General features: G+C 35.9%; 1 protein-coding gene across 1 annotated transcript in view; it reads right to left on the reverse strand.

Annotated features, from left to right (window-relative positions):
• Window positions 1-12,656, reverse strand: part of RXFP2 (relaxin family peptide receptor 2) — a gene marked incomplete at both ends in the record, with an annotated part of 55,842 nt that extends 43,186 nt beyond the window's left edge. The window contains one exon of the mRNA XM_084235488.1: window positions 12,614-12,656. Within this exon, the coding sequence (XP_084091614.1) occupies window positions 12,614-12,656 (43 nt within the window). The remainder of the gene's footprint in view (window positions 1-12,613) is intronic.
• Window positions 12,657-20,718: the final 8,062 nt, after the last annotated feature.

Genomic DNA, 20,718 nt, shown 5'->3' on the forward strand with positions numbered 1-20,718 from the left:
TTCTTGTAAAGATTTCTATAGAGGGAAGATTTATAAAAACTAGTAGTCCTCTTGTATTTAGAAATGAATGAATGAGAGTCAATATATTTTAGTGTAGCGGCATTGAATTTTTTTTTTTAAGATAGTCACAGAAATAAATTTTGTATCACAATTCGGCATGCATACACTCACTGAAAATTTTTTTTAAAAAACATTGTTTATTTACCTTTTACTGTGTGTGGTGAACTCTGATCATTTCTATACTGTCTTTATTCACTGGAAAAGGGATCGCAAGTCACCAAGCTGATCTCACTCATTAGTGATGAAGCACTCTGGCCTGGAGGCATCAGAACTGGTTTAGCGCCCTCTCTGCCACTCACCAGCTGCGTGATTTTGAGCAAGCTGCTTAACCTCTTTAAACTTTAGTTTTCTCATATTTAAAGTAGAGTTAATGATAATACCCTTCTGGTATGTTTTGGGTACTAGACAAGTTAATGTTTGTAACATATGGGAGAGTGCCTGACCCAGGGTCAGCGCTTCATTCATGATGGCAATTTCAAACAGAAGGTAAGAAAGTAGGAGCCGAGAAATCAAATACTGCCCAATAATTATCAATGATATAAGAAAATAAATTAAAAAAATTTTAAAAATTTAAAAAGAAGAAAGCTTCTTCTTTGAAGAGGGAGTTTGCAGTGCCTTAGCCTTGCATGAATGTGATTTCTAGGAAAGAAATAACAGGGACTACAAGAAAACTTCCCTTCTTCATGTTATTCTATTTTTTTTTTAAATAGAGGCATGTTTTATTTATTTGTTTGTTTGTTTTTTGTTTATGCAAGCATTGGGTAAAGTCAGAAGCGCGGGAGGGTGAGAAAATTCACCAGAGCCAGAGCAGGGAGCAGAGCAGGCAGAAGGACCGAAGTACACTGCTGAGGGGAGCAGCGGGCGGCAGGAGAGGTCTGCGCGCCATGCAGGACCCTCCTCTGGTGGCCGGGGAGCAGCTGGGGATCGAACGGGTGCTGCAGAGGCTGCGGGCAGCTTCGCAACCCAGCGCTCAACCGCTGCTCCACCGGGGAGGCCCATGTTATTCTATTTTAAAAGCCTTATATCACACATGGTTTCTATTTTAAGAAGTTTCAAATCTCTTCTGAAGGCTGAAGGGGGATTATAAATCAGCCGCAATGAAAATACCATTAAAACCGCCTAATAATAATTTTCTTAATTATGTAGAAGAGGCGATCAAATATTTGATGAAAGACAAATCTGAGATAGAAAGTTGAGGTTGGATAAGATATGTTAAAGGTCATATACTGTCTTCCCTTATGGAGTTTATCATGGAGATAACCTTGAGTTTTCTGAGGGCTGGATCCAACTAATTCCCATCTCACAGAAGCAGATGTATTTAAAGGAAGATGACTAATCTACTGTAATAGAAAGAATTAAGATTATTTTCTTTTCCCTGGAAATAAGTTGAGTTTTATCTAGCAAGTATGTGGGGGGGGGGCAAGGGAAGAGTGACCACGTACAAACAGAATTTATGGATTACAATTCTTGTAAATTCTTATTTTCCACCTAACAATAGCTTCTTTCTACAGATAGCTTAAGGTATAAATTTTGTGCGGAACAAAAATAAATAAATGAAATCAATTGCTTCTCCCTTGCTCTCTGTATGCTAAACCCCCATTGTCTAACTTAGTGTCTGGCACTCACATAGCGCTCAATATTTTTTAATGAATGAATGAATGAATGGGCCATTTAGGAATACACAGCAATGAAGGAAGAGCCCTTTTCATAATTTAAACCTCCCAAATTTGCAGGCTTATATTTTTATTCTTATGACAAATATTTCTTAGTCTTCTATATAATCCATTTATCATTCTGTTCTGTCATTCTAAAATTTAAAAAAATAATTAAGAATCCCTGCTGTATTTGGCACATACTGAAAGAGAATCAATAACCATCTGCAGAAAGCATATTCTGCTGTCTATTTTTCTTGCCATCTGTGGAAGTGGAAAGAGATAGTTTTTATTGAAACCTGGGGATGATAAAAATGGAAGATGCCTTCATAAAAACTATGTTGATAGCTTCTGCAGCAATTTTTATGGGACCCCTGCCAAACACACAGCAGAGGCAAGTCTTGAACATATGAAATACATTGCTTAGTAATAGTTCTTCTTTTCTTTTCTGGCCAATACTTGGGACAAGTCTGCACAGAGAAATTTGAAAATGACTCCATGATAGCCTTTTGGAGCCAACTGGACTACTGCCCAAAGACATTTTTGGCTGTCCACAAACACCTTCCCTGTGTTATCAGAAAGCAACAGGTGAGGATGATCTTTTAGGTCCTCAGTTTTAGAACTGGTGGAGAGGTGAGTGTATCTTTCTCTCTTTGATTGTCTACCAGTGATAGTCTTGCATGGACTGAAGAAGTCTTTATCTTCTGAGTTCTGGCTGAGTCTGTTCCCACATTGATGACAGACATGAGCACTCCACAGTTCCAAGGTGAGCACAGAGCACACTGGCCAAGGAGGTCATGTCCCACAATGAACCACTTTTAGTGGAGATCAATCCAATTTAGATTAAGATGGAGCCTCCGCCATTTAATTGCATGAGCCAACAACTCTTTAAGGAACAGCACCAGAGAAAACATTCACGTAATATCCAGGGAATATTAGAGAGTGCTACATCAACAAGGTGGCAACATCTTCCCCACCTGGAACTCCAATGCAAGGATCTGGGGGGAGCAGCAACATCAGAGTAGCTGATTCACTCACTGGATCTACTTCTCTCCTACTTCTCAGAAGAGTCTGTGTTGGCTTCACTAAAAGTTTACTTTGTGGGAGAGTCAATTAACTGTTAGTTTGAAGGAAACTAATAAAGTCTTTCTAAAAAAGTTTTATGTTAAGATGAACTGAGAGAAGCTGGTCTCTTGATTTTTTTTTAAAAAAACTTAGAAACCTTGTACTTTTATGCTACTGTTTGGACCTCGGCCTTGACAGTATTTTTTGTGTGGCCATATCAAGTCTTGCTGAGCTAGTTTATCTTCTCTTTCTCCATATTCCCTAAATAAGCCTCTCCCCAACCCCATCTCTGCCCTTGCCCTTATCTCCTTAATTCATTGACTCCTTTTTCTTTGTCAAGATCCTCAATGTCACAGATACACATTAGGTCACAGATTTCTTACACCAATCAAATCAATTAAAGAAATTAGAGAGACCTGCAAAGAGTTACTAATGTTTTAGTTTGTCAAATAAAAACATTTAAAAACCCCAAATTACCATATAATAGTGATTTATTAGAAGGAGCATTTTCTTGTTGAAATTAGAGAGGACATATTCACAGAAGAAAAGACAATTCTTAGAAATACTTTTAGCTTTATGAAAAACTAACTTATTTATGCTCATGGACTGGTGAAACTTTCATTCCTCACAGCCGTTGTTGGAACAGAGCATTTGGAACTATGTGTGAGAAAGCGGAACCTGGCAATGTTACCAGAATTCTTTAGGGAGATTAGCCCTCTGTTCTATTTTCTCCCAGTTTGTCACTTGTCTTTAACTTTGTTTATGATAAGGGCTCCCAAGACGGGACTATCAGATTCTGACTTTAAAATAACCATGCAAGCTAAAAATAAAAGCAATTTAATTAAGGATAGCTATAAAAACTCACATCATATAATGTAATTAATGGTGAATTTTGGAAGACTTTCCTTTTGAGGTTGGGAACAGGATAATGATGTTCACTGTTATTACATCTTTTCAACAGGGTACCGATGAATTGGCTAATGTAGTAAGACAGGGCAAGTGTATCAACAGTAGAAATATTGGAAGAGAAGAAATTTCAGATTTTTATGTTTACAATAACATCATTCATAAAAATCTAAAATAATGAAGGATCATTTTAGTGAGTTTAGCAAGGTTTCTGTAAAATCATTCTAATTTCTATATATTAACAACCAACAAGAAAATGAAACATTTAAGAAAATATACTTTTTACTATAGTGTCAATGGTGTCATAATTTTGGGAGTAAATCTAGCAAAAATATATGAAATTTATGCAAAATATAAAAGACTATTGAATTAGACATAAATAAATGGAGACATTTTAAAGATATTAATTCTCCCCCAAAAATTGATCTGTAAGTTCACAGCAATTCCAGTAAAAATCTAGGAAAGCATATGTGTGTGTCTAGAAATGGATGACTTGTTTCTAAAAGGCAGTTGGTAATACAAAGAACCTGAGGAGTCAGGGCAGTCTTGAAGAAGGAAAGCAAGACAAAAGAATTTGTCTACACAGCAAGACATAGTGGCGCAATAATTCAGGCAGTACTGGTGCACAGATAAAAAGAGCAGACCATTGGAACAGAATAGAAAATTCAGGTAAAGACAGACACACATATGGACATTTGATTTGTGACCAAGTGGTCATGTGGAGCAGAGGTGGGAGGTAGTCAATCCTAAGTGGAGTATAAATCTAAAAATGAAAGGTAGAACAGTAACATTTCAGGAAGATAATACAGAAGAAAATTTTCATGACTTTGGGGTAGACATTTTAAGTGGAATACCCAGACAACAAATAAACACACTCATTAATCATAAAGTAAAAGAAATTTAAATTACATTGTATTAAAAGTAAGAACTCTAGTAGGAAAGTCACCTTTAAGAAAGTATAAAGTCAAATTGCAGTGTAGATATTTGCAAAAAGTCTGCAACTCATATAGCCTACAGTCTGAAAAACATATAGCCTGTTTTTCAGCCTATAGTCTGAAAAACATATAGCCTACAAATTAATAAGGGAAAATATAAATAATAAATTAAAAAATGAACAAGAAATGTGAATAGACAAACAGGATATCCACGTAACTGAAAAGCATCAAAAAAGTATTAAATCTAATATGTAAACAAGGAAATGCAAATTAAAACTACAGTGACATGTCATTACAGATGAACAGTATGAATATACTTAAAAAGCAACCAGACATATACTCTTTGTTGAGAACGGAAGGTTACACAAAGTCTCATACACTGGTGGTGTGTTAACTCAAATAACTGCTTTGGAAAAGAGTTTGTTACTTATTTTCTATGGGACCTGCAAACCTTAGAGTTAGGAATTTTACTTCTAGGTATGAGTCTGCAGAAATATGTGCACACACGCATTAGGAAACTCCAGGAATAGCCCCAGAAACATTCTTCCCAGCAGCTCCAAAAAGGAAAGAAGACACAAGTCTTAGGAAAATAAAATGTATAAAAATCATGCTGTATTCATCAAAGGCATCTTATATGGAATGAAAATGAACAAGAAAAACCATTCAAAATGATTTCAGATCAAGCATAGTCAGATGCCAGTTCTCTTACTTTTTATAATTATTGTGTATGAGGTGAGGAAAACATCCCTGGCAGCCCTGACTTTTATGGTTGGTGCTGCTTCCTGTATCTGGAATGCAATTTTTCTCTTTTTTTACTCCATCATTATTTGCTATTCATTTAAACAGTCATTTCTGTGAAAACTTTATTGATCTTTTCCAAAATATGACTCTTCCCAAATCATCTTTCACATGCCTCTCCTGTATATTTATGGTATTTTATTATAATTACAGGTGCAAGTGGGGAGCACATAGGCATTTCAGTGATAGTCAAACATAGGTGTACACATGTTTGTTGTTGTGTCAGTGTGAGTTAGGTACATTTAAAAGCTTTATGCTAACTTTTATCAGTAATCTTATATCAGTGTTTCAGTTTTTTAATGTTGCTATTTTTGCCTGAAGCTATCTACTCTGAAAGAGGAGAGCTGGTTTGACCCCTCCTAATTTTCAGGTGTATTCTACATAGGTTGGGGTAAAGTGGACACACTGGTTTACTACATCATATGCTGTATGTCTGGGAATCAGGATATAGTAGAGGCAATTTCCTCAAGCTTCGCTCTTGGTGACACTTGCAATTTACACATACAATCGGTGAAAATAACATCGTATTTTTAAATTCAGGGTTCATAGGGAGGGCAATTTGTTTTTCTCAGTAGATAATTAAGAGTGACTTTTTAAAAATTTTTATTTTATTTTTTTTAAAGATTTATTTATTTTTTTATTTATTATTTATTTATACAAGCACTGGGTACAGTCAGAGCATGGGAGGGTGAGAGAATTCACCAGAGCCAGAGCAGGGAGCAGAGCAGGCAGAAGGACTGAAGTACACTGCTGAGGGGAGCAGCGGGTGGCAGGAGAGCTCTGCGCGCCATGTGGGACCCTCCTCCGGTGGCAGGGGAGCAGCCGGGGATTGAACTGGCGCTGCAGAGGCTGCGGGCAGCTTTGCAACCCAGTGCTCAACCGCTGCGCCACCGGGCAGGCCCAAAAGCGACTTTTTGTTAAAGTAGATAACAGGAAAACAACCATAAACGAAAGGCATCTGAATAAAGAAACCGAGATTTTCAGTAACAATTAGCTTGGATTGGTATCTTTTTTCTGCCTATGAGTAAGTTTAAATAAAGACTCTTATCTCACACTCAAACAGAATTTGAGGCATTTGAAGGAATATTTTTGCACTGGTCCTCAAAGACAAAATGGAAGAGTACAATTGCTTTTGAATTTTTATATTCCATGAATTTAAAAGGAAGTTAAGAGTAGAAATATCTATGATGACAGACATTCTGTTTTTAGCCTATGTGATGGAGACAGAAAGTCTCAAGCAAGGGATATGAATAAGAGACACACAGAGAGACAGAGGAGAGGAAGGAGAGGAACAAGAGAAGAAAGAGGGGATCCCAAGTAAGCACTCTTGTCTTACTACATGCAAATGACCAGTCCAGTGTCCACTGGGACAGTAATAGAACTAAAAAATGGATAATGAAAATTAAGTGATGAATGAGAAAGAGGATCTTCCTTCAAATCAGAAGGCTCTGCATAGCCATCTTGTGTCATAGGTTTGCTACTTTCTTCTTATTGGCTATTAATTATTAAGGAAGAAGTCATAACTAAGATGGAGACAATTCTATAGTTAAACTTGCATACTAACTAATTTATATGAATTATAGTATCCATTAAGAGGGTGTATATTAAGGCCTTCCTGGTGGTGCAAGGGATTAAGCACAGAACTGTGAAACTATCCACAGCCTCTGCAGCACAAGTTCGATTCCCTGGCGGGCCACAGAGCTACCCACATGGTGCAGCAGACCTCTCCTGTCTCGCCCGCTGCTCCCCTCAGCAAGTGTATTTCAGTCAACCTGCCTGTTCTGTTCCCCACTCTGTCTCTGGTGAATCCTCTCACCACCCCCTACCCCACAATAGTCCTGCCTCACCACCCAAGGTTGTGATTTGGAAATAGCCCCTTGCCAAGGCCAGCAGCAAAAGAAGAAAGTACCTCTACAAATTGGGTATGAGATGTGGAGCTTGATGACCCACAAGTAAAATACCTGGCACCCTAACATTAATAATGAGAGCTCAACATGCCCATTGACTGTTGAGGCAATCATGAGACCACTGAGAGAGAGCTAAGTCCCTCCACCTTCAGGAAAATGTCTAGGACTCCACAAAAGGGAAGAATTCATTCTTGGGGACCTAACTCCATGTTAAAACTCAGCTTTAAGTCTACGTAGTTAAAATTTTCAAAGAAACAATGCAAGGGATATTGTCATGAAATAAAAGTGGAAGTTGGTAAAACTAGAATAGACATATTTACGTACACTCAGAATTACTGGAATGAAAAATATAGTCATTGAAATGTTTAAAAAACATAATAGTATAAAAAATAAACTAGAATCAGAGAGAATGAGTTAAAAACTCTCTATCCCTCATTTAATACATATGCTATTAAGATAGATCCTCCCTGGGCACAGAGAACACTTACATACTGCTGGGGAGTGTCATATGCCATGGGATACAGATCCATAATATCTTAGCAGGAACACTTTCAGTGTCTGTGTATTTCAGAATATGTAATTTGTTTGTAATGTGTTTGTAATATGTAATGTGTTTCAGAATATGTAATTTGTTTTATTTTAGGAAATTTTATGATGCACATGCTATTAATTAACTTTCCCTGCTAAAATCCCATAATCTAACACATTAATTTTTTTAAAAGATTTCTTTTTTATTTATGCATCTAAGAACTAGGGTACAGGCCAGACATGTCAGGGGGATGAGTGAGAGGATTCACCAGAGACAGAGCAGGGAGCAAAACAGGCAGACGGACTGAAGACATTGCTGCGGGGAGAAGCAGGTGAGGCAGGAGAGGTCTACTGGGCCACGTGGGTTAGCTCCCTGGTTGGGTATTGAACTCAGGCCACAGTGGCTGCCAACAGCTTCATTGTGCTCAGACTTTACCCCTTGCACCACCAGGGAGCCCCCTAACACAAATATTTATTTAAGCACAATGTATGAAATTTTATAGTAAGTGCAGAGAATCTAAAAGGCTTTCTGAAAGTTTGGATAAGATTTCATAAGCAAAAGAGTTTAAACTTCCAGTTTTTTGAATTTCAGAACTGTAGATTAATCACTGTGGTCCTATGAAAGCAAGCCAGTGCTGAAGTTATAACCAGATATAACACTGCTTTGGTTCTGTTTGGGCTTGTGTCTGGCAAGCAGAAATGATGATCGTTGACCAAGTCAGGGGATAACGAGTCTAGAATCAAATGACAGGAAGAAGGACCCCAAAAGGGAGACCTGAACATGCATGAAGACCCTGGAGAGGTAGTTTGGCAAATGGAAGAGGTGATTTAGAGGCAAGGAATACTTGAGAAAGGGGAAATTGAGGGCCGGATAAATTCCAAGGTGGAGATGAAAAGGCAGATACTAGTAGTCAGGATGGAGCAGACATGGGAATCAGAGAGAATGGATGTAGAGAGGATGAGCACTGAGCTGGAGAAGATGAGCGATCTAGAGCATTGAGAAGCTACTACAAGAAAATAAGAGAGGGGCCTCCCCTGGTGGTGCAGGTGGTTGAGTGCAGCCCTGTGAAGCTGTCCGCAGCCTCTGCAGCGCCAGTTCCATCCGGGCCGGCCGGTGAGGGTCCCACACGGCACAGCAGACCTCTCCTGTCTCACCCGCTGCTCCCCTCAGCAGTGTATTTGGTCAGTCTGCCTGTTCTGTTCCCCGCTCTGTCTCTGGTGGATCCTCTCACCTTCCCACACATCTGGGCTGTACCCCGGATCTTGTATAAATAAATAAAATAAATCTTTTTTTTTTTAAAGAAAAAACAAGAGAGGAAAGTTTCAGAGGTGAGGAAAGCAAGAAGATAGAGACCGCAGTGACAGGCTGAAATGAAGCCAGAGGAGCAGCAAGGCAGATGTGTGCAAGGAAAGGAGACGAGGGGATAAATTCGCTGGCAAGAAAAACTGAGCAGAAAGCCACAGAGAAGTGGGAGAGGCTTGAATAGGAACAGAGGCAAGAGGCAGAAGAACAGTGGCAGCAGGACTGGGACAAGATTAGAGTTCTAGGATTTCATCAGTCATGTGGAACATTAATTTTAAAGCTTTTTCTTAGTCAATTCTTCAAAGGTAATTCCTTTCTAAACATCCTTCCTAAAGGTTTATTCCATTCTAAAACCTTTTCATCACATAAGCATTCAGTCACTTTATTTTGGCTGTGGACACTTTTCTGAGTATCTAGCAATGTTGAAATTTATTGCAAACATTTTTTTTTCTATACACACTCAACAACTGGAAGTACAGGGATGAAAAATTAATGCATATGAATAAAGCATAGAAAGGAGATCTACTTTTCATTTCTGGTAATTATACCTCTAGGTGCACAATTATTTCTTTTATAAAACAAGTACATTGATATTTTCCAAAGAATGTTAAGTTATATAATCTCTAGCCAAAAAATCAAGTTATTTGAGTTCTCAAACACCCATACACTCCTAAAACATCTGTGCATTTATCATTATATAACTATGTACACAAAAACTATGCCTAGGTAATTGAATTTTATTCAGGCCATGATTTTCTAGGATTAAAAATGTGCCATTTTTCAATCTTGACTTATTTGAAGCAGCGTCTCAATTTTGTCTATTAAATTCAGGTGACAGTCACTTTTGTCACTTCAAGTGAGAGTTTTTTAAACTCTTTAATTATATCTGGCTATGCATAGTCACGAAAAGATGAGCAAATGAGTAAATATTTGTTGTGGGACTTATTTAGCTAGTGTCTGTTGTGGGACCTATTTAGCTAGAGTCTTTAGAGAGAACACATCTGAATGGCTTTAACTTCTAGGTTTCTCTTATTTTCCCTCTTTCACAGTGGGCTCCACTCAGCCCTCAAACAGGTGCTTTTTCATTAATGGTGCTGTTTTAGCCTCTCAGTATGACTGGCCTGAAGTATAATTGATTTTCACAGCTATCAGCAGCATGGATGTAATTGTGTGAAATTAAAATTTAGTTGGAAATCTTTTTCAAGTAACAGTGACCAAGGTGAACTGACACTGCTTGAAAGGGACATTCCAAGTCGAGCTTTGAGCTTGTCCATTAGGGGGCAGTCAAATATTGCTCACTTCAAAATGCTGCTCAGACCCTGCTTTTGAGGACGGCAGTTTTCTCGGTTAGCTCGTTGAATAACTAGCATTGGGTAGTTAATCATGTAGCATTCTCTGTACTTCTTGCTTTAAATTCCCCCTAGAAACCCATGTTTTGGATTGGATTATTGTCCGTAATTAGTCCATTGGAAAACCAACTTTTTTTTTTTTTTTGAGAAGGAAGTGGCTTGTGGCTATTTAGCATGAATACCCAGTGAATAAATTGATGATAAAACACATGTGGAAAGTGACACGTTGTCTTTATTTATCAACTAATGTCTGAAACATAGTCAACATCATTCATTCATTGGGCACTCAATAATCAGGCCAGAAGAGAAATGACAGACACATAATTTCTAACTTTTCCTTTTTGTTTAGGCCAAATATTTAAATTTAAAAAACAATCTTTACGTTTACATAATTTTAAATGACATGTCTTTGTTTAGTATAGCCTTACTGCTTTGCCTAAAATTTTGTCCTCAAAAATAAACTAATGTAGTATCAAAACATCGATTAACATGCTTTACTTTGAAAATAAATAATTTTAAATATAAAGGTTTAAACTAAGAATTGAAAGTAATATAATGTTAGAAACTAAAAATTTCCAGGGAATTACAATTAATCAATAGATATTGATTACCTTGGTAGCATGGATGTGGAATATGGCATTTACTCAGAAATAAAAAGCAATCTAAAATCATGTGTTTAAAATTTCTTTCCTTATTTTTTAAGTTAAAGGAAACCATTATATTATGGTAAATCCTAAAACATTACTTTAGTAGCTGTTTATCATCTCATAAAGGTTTTTGTTTTTCTAAGCAAAATTAATTAGGTGCATTACTACAAGTAAAAGTAGTCCAATAGTAAAGTTGTCTAACTATAGTTATATTGTTGTATGTTAAAGAATTATCTAAGGGCACAGATGATCTCCATGAAGTGTGTTGCACCCAAGAGCCTACTTTTAAAATTGTCAATTCTTAAAAATTATTTAAGATTGAATGTTATAAATGTGCATAAGACATGAACTTCTGAAAATCAAAGAAACAGACTGCTTTCCACAACTGAACTTCATGCAAAATTAGTTTATATACTGTTTGTCCTTAGATAATATTAAAGTTTTAATGTTTAAGAGAGTAAAATACAACAAAAAAATCATGCTGTGTATTAGAATAGTATTTTAAAATAAAGAAAAGGTTTTGATATTTCAAATTCAAACTAATATTTAAATCTTTTACTTGTTAGAGGTTTTAAAATAATTATTCATCAGTAATGCATTTTATGTCAGGATTAAAAACTTCAGTTGAAGTTTATTCATTTCAGTTTATTCATTTCATAAAAATTTTACAGAATCTTACAGAAAATAAAAGTAATTTCAAACTCTAACTTTTATATAAGGGTTTTATCAAAAACTTCTTAATAAAAACTATGAATTTGTTTTTGAATAATAATTATGATAATAAATCCAACAAGTCTTGGGTATGAAAGAAAGTCTACTTCTTTCTTTGAAACCAAATGAAATTAATTTTTTTCTCAGCTTTACAATAAAAATGCCACTAACTTAAAAATTAGCAGCTTGACTGAAATACAAATATTTCAAAATTAAAGGCAGAAAATTATCTAAATAGGACAATTCTGTACATTTTTAATAATTCCATTTTAGATAACTCTGCTCATAGGGATTGATGCTGATTTTTAGATTTGTCTGTGGTTTTACAGTTCCCAGTTTAGTTTACAGAACCTATGTTAACAATGAAACACCAACAATTACATAAATTTTATGAACCTATTTCAACAGGTTGAAATTTAGTAAAACAAATTTTTAATTCATTAATTTGTTATGCTTTTTAAAACAAACACTAAAAATATCCTCCCTACTATAATTGGTATTTAACATTGTTTTTTTAAGAAATATCTGTAATTTTACTCACATATAAAAGCAAGTTTTCATGAAATATTTGTGGAATATAGAAATTACTAGCATGGGACCCTGAGCAAGTAGTGATAACTACAGTGAAAGTGCAAAGTGGATGCAATGAATCAAACACTGCCATGAGTCTATTATAAGTATGATAGAACTAATTAGAAATGTCATATTCTTTTTGAATTACACTCATTTAAGCAAGAAAGCAGCAGCCTTACCTTTGGCATCTATCAGAACGACGAGGTGAAGTAGAAGGAACATCACAATCAATCTGAGACTGAAGAGATGTTTAATACCAGAAAAATAACAATAGGTTTACAGCAATTGAGTTATTAGACGTATCCTCCTTATACCACAGAAGAAGTTCTGATATAGCAACTTCGGCGCCTCCCATGTGCCTGAGCATGCTCACAGCTTGGACTTTACTGGCATGAAAGGAGATGATCTTTAGTCACTACGCAGCCTATCTCTTTTTGTTCTTTCTTTTTGTCTCTTTTTAAATCTACTATTGAATTCTTGGTCATTAATTTCTTATAGTATGTACACAGAGCTATAATGAGATATTGGTATTTTTAGATAAGAGACTTTTTTATTCAAAATTTCCTCTCTCAAAGCAGGTAGTGCAATTTGTTCTTATTTAAATCCAAACATGTAAAGAAAATCTTATATATGTAGGGGTATATATTTACATAGAACAGATGATAAAACTCTTTACAAGCATTTTGTTTATGCAATAAGCAAGTGAGCAAAAGCTACTTAATGGCAAATACATGAACACCTATTTCTATTCAGATGCACTCAAAAATGTTCAAATGACTCACAGAAAGATGGTAATAATTAAAATATATGGCCTTGTGCGAATAGTTATTGTAAGACATTTATACAATATTTTAAGCTTCATTTACTTCCTCTACAATCATACTCCTTTTTTAAAGTAACTTTAATTTTTTCAATCTGTGTTGCACACCTATTATGAAACATTAATTGTAATTTCGTTCTTATATCCTGAAAGCAGACTTTAAAACAGCACAGTGAGTGCAAGTTAGAGTGTAGAAAAGGACATTTGAGCGAAATTGATCCTAACATAATCATAAATATTTCTCCAAAAGGACATAGTAGAATTTCAATGCCAGAGTATATATTTTACTAACTGGAAAAGGTCCACATAGAGATAGAAAGCAACGTGTAATCCTGATTTGAGCAGAGGATTTTGTAACTGAATGATACAGATTCTTTATATTTGGTTATTAATCGTGTCTTAATAATATTTGAAAAACTATACTGGGATACTGTTGTCATCACAAATCACAAAAAATGGAGTTTTCATTCTTCTTTCATTGCTTTTTCCAGCTTTTGATAGAACAAGAACTCAAATGGAATTTGAAAAAGAAAATATTTTATTTATCATATAATGTAGTTAGTTCTTTTTTCATTAAAGAAGTGAACTGAATGCCTCAAGACTCTTTCCAGATACTTTTAGATATCTTCTCATATGATTTTTGAAACTAAAAGAGATGGCAACAAAGAGAATAAAGTAAAAGATGAGAAGATACATTTCAACTTTTATTTTTTTTTTTTACATTCGAAGCTCCTTTTTTCCTTCACTAGCCTCGAGGTCTTTTTAGGTAAATGCCTTATTCACTTAAAAAAAATCGGGGTGGTCAGTTTTTCTTGCATAATGTGTCTTGCTACTAAGATGATAGATGTTAGTTTCTGGTACTGAAATTTTGAGCATGAATTTTTAAGTGCAATTAAACTGCCCATCATAAGTCTGTGTGAAGTTTAAATACATGTTCCATAAAAATGCAATTTGGTGGGGAAAAAATAAATGTCAAGATCTCAAAGAAACCAGTTTATGTTTCTTTGTGAAGATTAAACATTAAAAATAGATTAAAGTTGCTAAAATGTTGAAATGTCCCTTTCTATTAATTAAGCTTTTCAAAGTTAATCTTTGAAATGTTCATGCCAAAAATTTGAAACTGCGTAATTATAAAGAATAGTTAATAACACCTTTGACTCATTATTGGTTTTTCAAGCAGAAAGTGCAAGTATTGATAAGTATTTTATTAAATAAGTTTAGCTTTGATTTATCCAGCATTAACACCCAGCCTTTTGAACAGACATTGAAATAGTTGAAATATACCCAAAGATATAATGTCTGTGTTTAAATAAGAATGATTGCATTTACTCTTCCCTGAGAGGCATAGTGGGTAAGGAAGCTCCAGAGTGCTTCATGAAGAGCTGAGAGGGAGACTCACACAAACTGATTCATGTCTGAATATAAATTTATATAATTTTATTTTTATTAATTCTTGCCTTAATCAACTCAATCCTTTCTTTGTCTCCTGTGCGTAGCTCTCATAGTTAAAAGCTCATGTAAATATAATATTTACTCTGCAGCACAAGTCAATATAATTTGAGCAAATTCAAGGGAGCTTATTTATTGAAAGTACTAATTACCTAGTTCCATGTATGTGTGTGTGTGTGTGTGTGTGTGTGTGTGTTTTGGGAGTGTCATTATTTTTAGGTTCTACGGTAACTGTTATTCATGTCTTAGAAGCCATTGTTAAGTGTAAATTTTTGTCATTTTGAATTTATTTAGATATTGTCAGAAATCCCTGATTTTAATACATTTTCACAATTGTGATTGTTTTTCATATAGGCTGCAATTCACTGTCTTGTCACATTGTTTTCAATCAAGCTATTGACTAAATATCCACTCAACTTAATGCCAGTATAAGCTTATAAATGCCTTTCGCTTCTATAAACTAAACTTCATCAATTAACTGTGTAGTATCATTTTCTGTTTTGATGAAAAAGGACCTAATGATATATAATGAATACATTGTGTTAATAAGTAAGGGTTTTCCTCAAAAATATAAATTATAGAATGGTAAATACAAGAATTTCAAGTTCACGCTAGCAGGCCAACAATGGCAATTTCATGCAAGTAGTCTCCTTATTGTAAAGTAAGTTAAAATAAAACCTTATTGATTCAGCCATACTAGCTAAATGTTTTTTTATTTTAATCATGTTAGTTTTCTAAATGAGATTTTATCATTAAATCATCCTTCACCAAGGTTGATATTTTGAGCAACCTTTATAGCAGTGGGAGCAGATTTATTTGCACCATGCAGGCAGAAGAAATCTAGCTGAATCACATGATCTCATTAACATAGTGTGTCAGTCAGTTAAGCAAACCACTAGAGTCCATTTTGAGCAATAATGTCCACCTCCAGTGTGCAAGCTGTGATGTTCTGTTTAAAATAATGTAAGCCATGCTCCATTTATCTGGGAATTTCAAGATATATAGTATAGCTATACTAGGAGCATAGCTATAAACACAGAGTAAAAAATACCATTGCGCATCCACTACTGGCAGCATGGTAGATTAGATACTCTGAAAGGCCATCTTGCTTGAAAATAATTGCTTTTGCATAAAACAATTTTTGTTGCATTTCTAGAGTCTTTGAGATGAGAAGAATTAATTCTAAAGGAAAAACACGGGACAAAACAGAAACAAAGCTGAAACAGTAATGAGGAACATGAAGAAAATATATAAACAGCAGGATGCCCCTGCAAACAAAGGTGAATGTCAGCACTGTAATAGCACTGTCAGCCACGCCCTGGGTGTCAAAGCCTGAGTCAACCACAATCTTTTCAAAGGATTAAGTGGAGCATTGTCAAAGGAGCGCCCTCTAGCGGCCTCCATGACAAACATCGTAAAAAAAAAATCTAAATTTAGATCGTTAGGTTTTACCCAATTAACGTCAAACAAAAATTGGCTCATTGTCAAACATCACTTGGGTGAGTGTCAGCAGAAAAAAAAAATCCATAGAGTTATAATCCCAAGCACTTCAAATTTGGAAGTTAACAGTTATGAACTATAATATGTTTAAAGAACGAGAAATGGCATTGCAAAAATGAGTAGGAAATAAGAAACCACTCTAAAGAAGCCAAGAGAATTTTTAGAAATGAACTTGGTTTTTAGAAATAAAATTTAGAAACTTTGGTAGTTTGAGGAATTAAAAACTCAAATGGTTGGGTAAGATACTCATTGACATACAATAGAGAAAAAAATGTTACAAGTTGGAGGTGAAGAAATTATATGGATGGTAGTACAGATAAATAGGGAATGAAAAAATTAATGTTAAGAGATTTGGAAGAAAGCATGACAAGTTTCAACATAGCCAATTAGAGTCACACAAGGAAAGAATTGTGAAAATGAAGAAGAGACAATATCTGAGAAATGACAGTGTTTTCTAGGAATAATAAAGTATAAAGTTTACAGGTATAGGGGAAAAATCAAGTAGGCAGTATAAATAAAACTAAATCCACCTCTGGACATTGGTATTAAAATTGTATAATACCAAATATATAGTGAAGGTCTTAAAGGAAGCCAGAGAGAAGGGACAGATCACATACAAAGGAAAATCAGAATGCTAGCAGCCTTTTCTCTTCAAGGATAGAAGCCAGAGTAATGGCAAGAGCACTCAAAGTTCAGAGAGCAAAGTAACCGGCAACTAAAGACTGTGTACCCAGGAAAACTATCTTTTAAAGAGAGTATGAAATAAAGTCAAGCAGAAGGTATACTAAAAGTGCAGTTACAGCAGTTGTCCTGCCCGCTTGTATCTGGGGTCTTCTTTTCGTTGGGTTAAAATCTGAATTCGTTGGGTACAATCTGGATTTGAAAAACCATTAGGCAAAACCTTTCCAAGTTGAGTAATGGATTGAGAGGTGAAAAGGCTGTGTCGACCATTCTCACAGTGCTATTAAGACATATTCAAGTAGCACTGAAGGGAGCAGGAAATCAAGCATACTGTTCACACACGTGCATTCAGATCAAAGCAGGATAAATACTCAAAAGGCATATCAGAGATTTCTGTAGTACATTATCTTATTGTCCCCAATAATCCTACTCACTATAATAGGATTACATAACCCACCTTCCCTTTTATAGGTTATGTGCTATATATCACATCATATTAGAAGTTTTATTAAAAAGCCATTAAAATTATAAGGTACTCAAAGTTTTAGAGCTAATATCAGATTACTAACTAATGAACATTCATTATGTGACTAAAATACATGTGCCCCATTGGGGTAAACCAAAGTAAAAGCTCAGAAAAATTGCAATAACACAAGTAGTAGCTGAGGTTATATAAGTAATTAAATGCACATATGCATAATCTAAGCACATATGCAGGAAACTAGCTATATCTTAATCAAAATGATGTTTTTACATCTCAGAAGGATATTCAAGGCACAGAGAGCTAACAAATGATTGAGATGACATACTAAGTTGTGAAAATATATAAAAGTGTTATATATTCATGGGATATGATGTGGCTGTTAATTTCTAAATCAAGTTGATGAGCTCAAATAGCTACACATTTCCAAGCACAGGACTAGAAACAACTGCAATCCTGTATCAAATCACAAAACTGTCTTTGAGGCAGGTGCCTAAATGATGACTTCTTCAGTTTTTTTTTTTTTTTAAAGTATGCTGAGCTCCAATGAGGATCTAAGACTGGAGACTCAGGAAGGCAGCTTGGATAAAGGTTGAGGTATTGGAGAGAGAATTATTTCAGTTGCTGGTGCCAGTAGTGACCCAGAGTTCTTAAAACTATCACACAGCACAGCTGGCAGAATCTGTTCTTTCTTCCCTTTCCATGTATCTCTGTAGGCAGCAGATAAACCCCATTTTTTTTTTGTATATCAAAATCTATCCTTGATGTTCATTTTAACTATAATATCTATATTCAGATTTAGATATAATCTAGGTAGGTTGTTAATGACTTAGGAAGACGGGTGATGAAAAGGACATATCATCACAGTATGGTATTTGAAAACTGAATATGCCAAAAGAACAGAACTAAGCAGCAGTGTTACTGGAATTTGAAGTCTGGTTACTCATGACTTATAAGCCAAAATTTAAAAAACAAGTTGGTGGAAGGAAATCAGATTTAATCAGAAGCTCACAAATATGAGGAAATAGTGGTGTACCGCATCAAAGGCATCTCCCTGAATTGGGGAGAAGCAGGAACTTACATGGATGGGGGAGAACTAAGAAATGAGAGACTGAAGAGGATTTTAGAGGGTCTCCCCTGGTGGCCCAGGTGGTTGAGCACGGCAATGTGAAGCTGTCCACAGCCTCTGCAGTGCCAGTTCAATCCCGGCTGGCTGGCGAGGTTCCCACATGGCACAGCAGATCTCTCCTGTCATGCCTGCTGCTCCCCTCAGCAGTGTATTTCCTCAGTCTGCCTGTTCTGTTCCCTGCTCTGTCTCTGGTGGATCCTCTCACCCTCCCGCGCATCTGGCCTGTACCCCGGTCCTTGTATAAATAAATCTTTTTTAAAAAAGAGGATTTTAGAGAAGTAGGCAGGGTTCCCCAATAACTGCATTCATGCCCATTTGTCTTCAAAGTTTGGACTCAAATGGATCTGACACAACATTGGTGTGAGTGCTTCTTACTAATAAGGCTATAGTTTAACCGTTGTGTTACTTCTAGCTCCACCTTTGCTTCAGTCAGTTTTGCCTGGTTTTCTGTTTTTGTCAACAATAAAAGATAAACAGGAGCAGGGCAAAAATGAACTGGGAAAGGAAAGGAACATATGGCTACTAGGTTGGTGACGCTAGAACAATTAATGATAAATACTTAGGGAGTGAACATGTATAATGGAGAACAATTAAGAAAAATTTCCTATTGTCATAGCCACACTTAGGGTAAACCATGGAGAAGAAAGGGTGAATTCCAGAATTGTATGTGTGTGTATAAGTGTATGTAACACATATAAATATGTATATGATATTTTTTCTTGGAAAGCATCCTAGGGCAAGAAGGCCCACCTACTCTCCAAGCTATCGTGCTTGCTCACAGGAGCTAAGGCAGGATGCCAGTGAGTGTAGGACCAGATCAGGCACCTCCAAGATGGCAATGGGGTGGCAGTTACAAAAAGAAACGTACAGAAGTGCTGAGCAGGAAAAATCATCTGTGCATGGCCAATGGAACCCCTTCCCAGGCCTTAATGAGCAACTCTTCTTCCATAAGGGACCCAGCATCCCAGTGGTGAAGGAGAAGTTGTCTTTTAAGCAAGGCTCATCCTTTTCCATCTCTTTATCAGTGAATAACAGTTCTGCTCGCTGGCATGAACTTGGTTTCATTTCATTGGACAAATGATTTCAAGTAGGGAAAATACCAGTCAGGGTAAGTTTAGCCCCATGGGCCAGTAACAAATTCTCAGAATGAGGAAGTTTTTCTTGCAGGAATATGCTAATAATTAAAGGTTTTGTTCACCTCTGTCCTAGCAGTGTTATTTTTCTATGTGAGACAATTAACAACTAGTTACTCAGGAAGTCACATAACCACACCAGGCAGGATTATATTCAGTTAACAGAGCAACAATCCATGGCTCAACAATAAACATCCAGTTTCCAGGAATGGCTTGGCTGCTGGTTTTTGATGAATGCCAAAGATGATATCATCATTCTACTATGACACCACATGACTTTTGTGCTCAAGAAACATTTACTAAAACACTACAAGACATACATCTCAGAAACATCTTTAAAGATGCATCACCCAAAACAGTGATAGTGCAGGCAAAGATAAACACCTGGAATTACATCAAACTGAAAAGCTTCTGTACAGCAAAAGAGACATTAACCAAAACAGAGAGACACCCCACTGATTGGGAAAAAATCTTTGCACTCCATTCAACTGATAAGGGACTGATCACAAAGATTTACAAAGAACTCACAAGGCTCAACAAAATCAAAATAAACAATCCAGTCAAGAAATGGGCAGAAGAATTTAAAAGACATTTCTCCAAAGAGGAAATGCAAATGGCCAACAGGAATATGAAAATGTTCAACATCCCTTATAATCAGGGAAATGCAAATCAAAACCACACTGAGATACCACCTTACACCAGTAAGAATGGCACACACCAAAAAAACAAGCAACAACAAATGTTGGCAAGGATGTGGTGAAAAAGGAACTCTCCTACATTGCTGGTGGGAGTGCAAACTGGTCCAACCACTATGGAAAGCTGTCTGGAGGTTCCTCAGTCTACTAAAAATGGAGCTACCATACAACCAGGCAATTCCACTCCTAGGGATCTACCCAAAGGACACAAAAACAGTGATTCAAAAGAACACCTGTACCCCTATGTTTATTGCAGCATTATTTACAATAGGTAAAACCTGGAAATAACCCAAATGCCAAAAAATAAATGACTGGATCAAGAACATGTAGTATATATAGACAGTGGAATATTATTCAGCAATCAAAAAAACAAACTCATGTCATTCACAGCAACAT

Source organism: Talpa europaea, assembly GCF_964194135.1.
Source record: "Talpa europaea genome assembly, chromosome: 6".
NCBI classification, from domain to species: domain Eukaryota; kingdom Metazoa; phylum Chordata; class Mammalia; order Eulipotyphla; family Talpidae; genus Talpa; species Talpa europaea.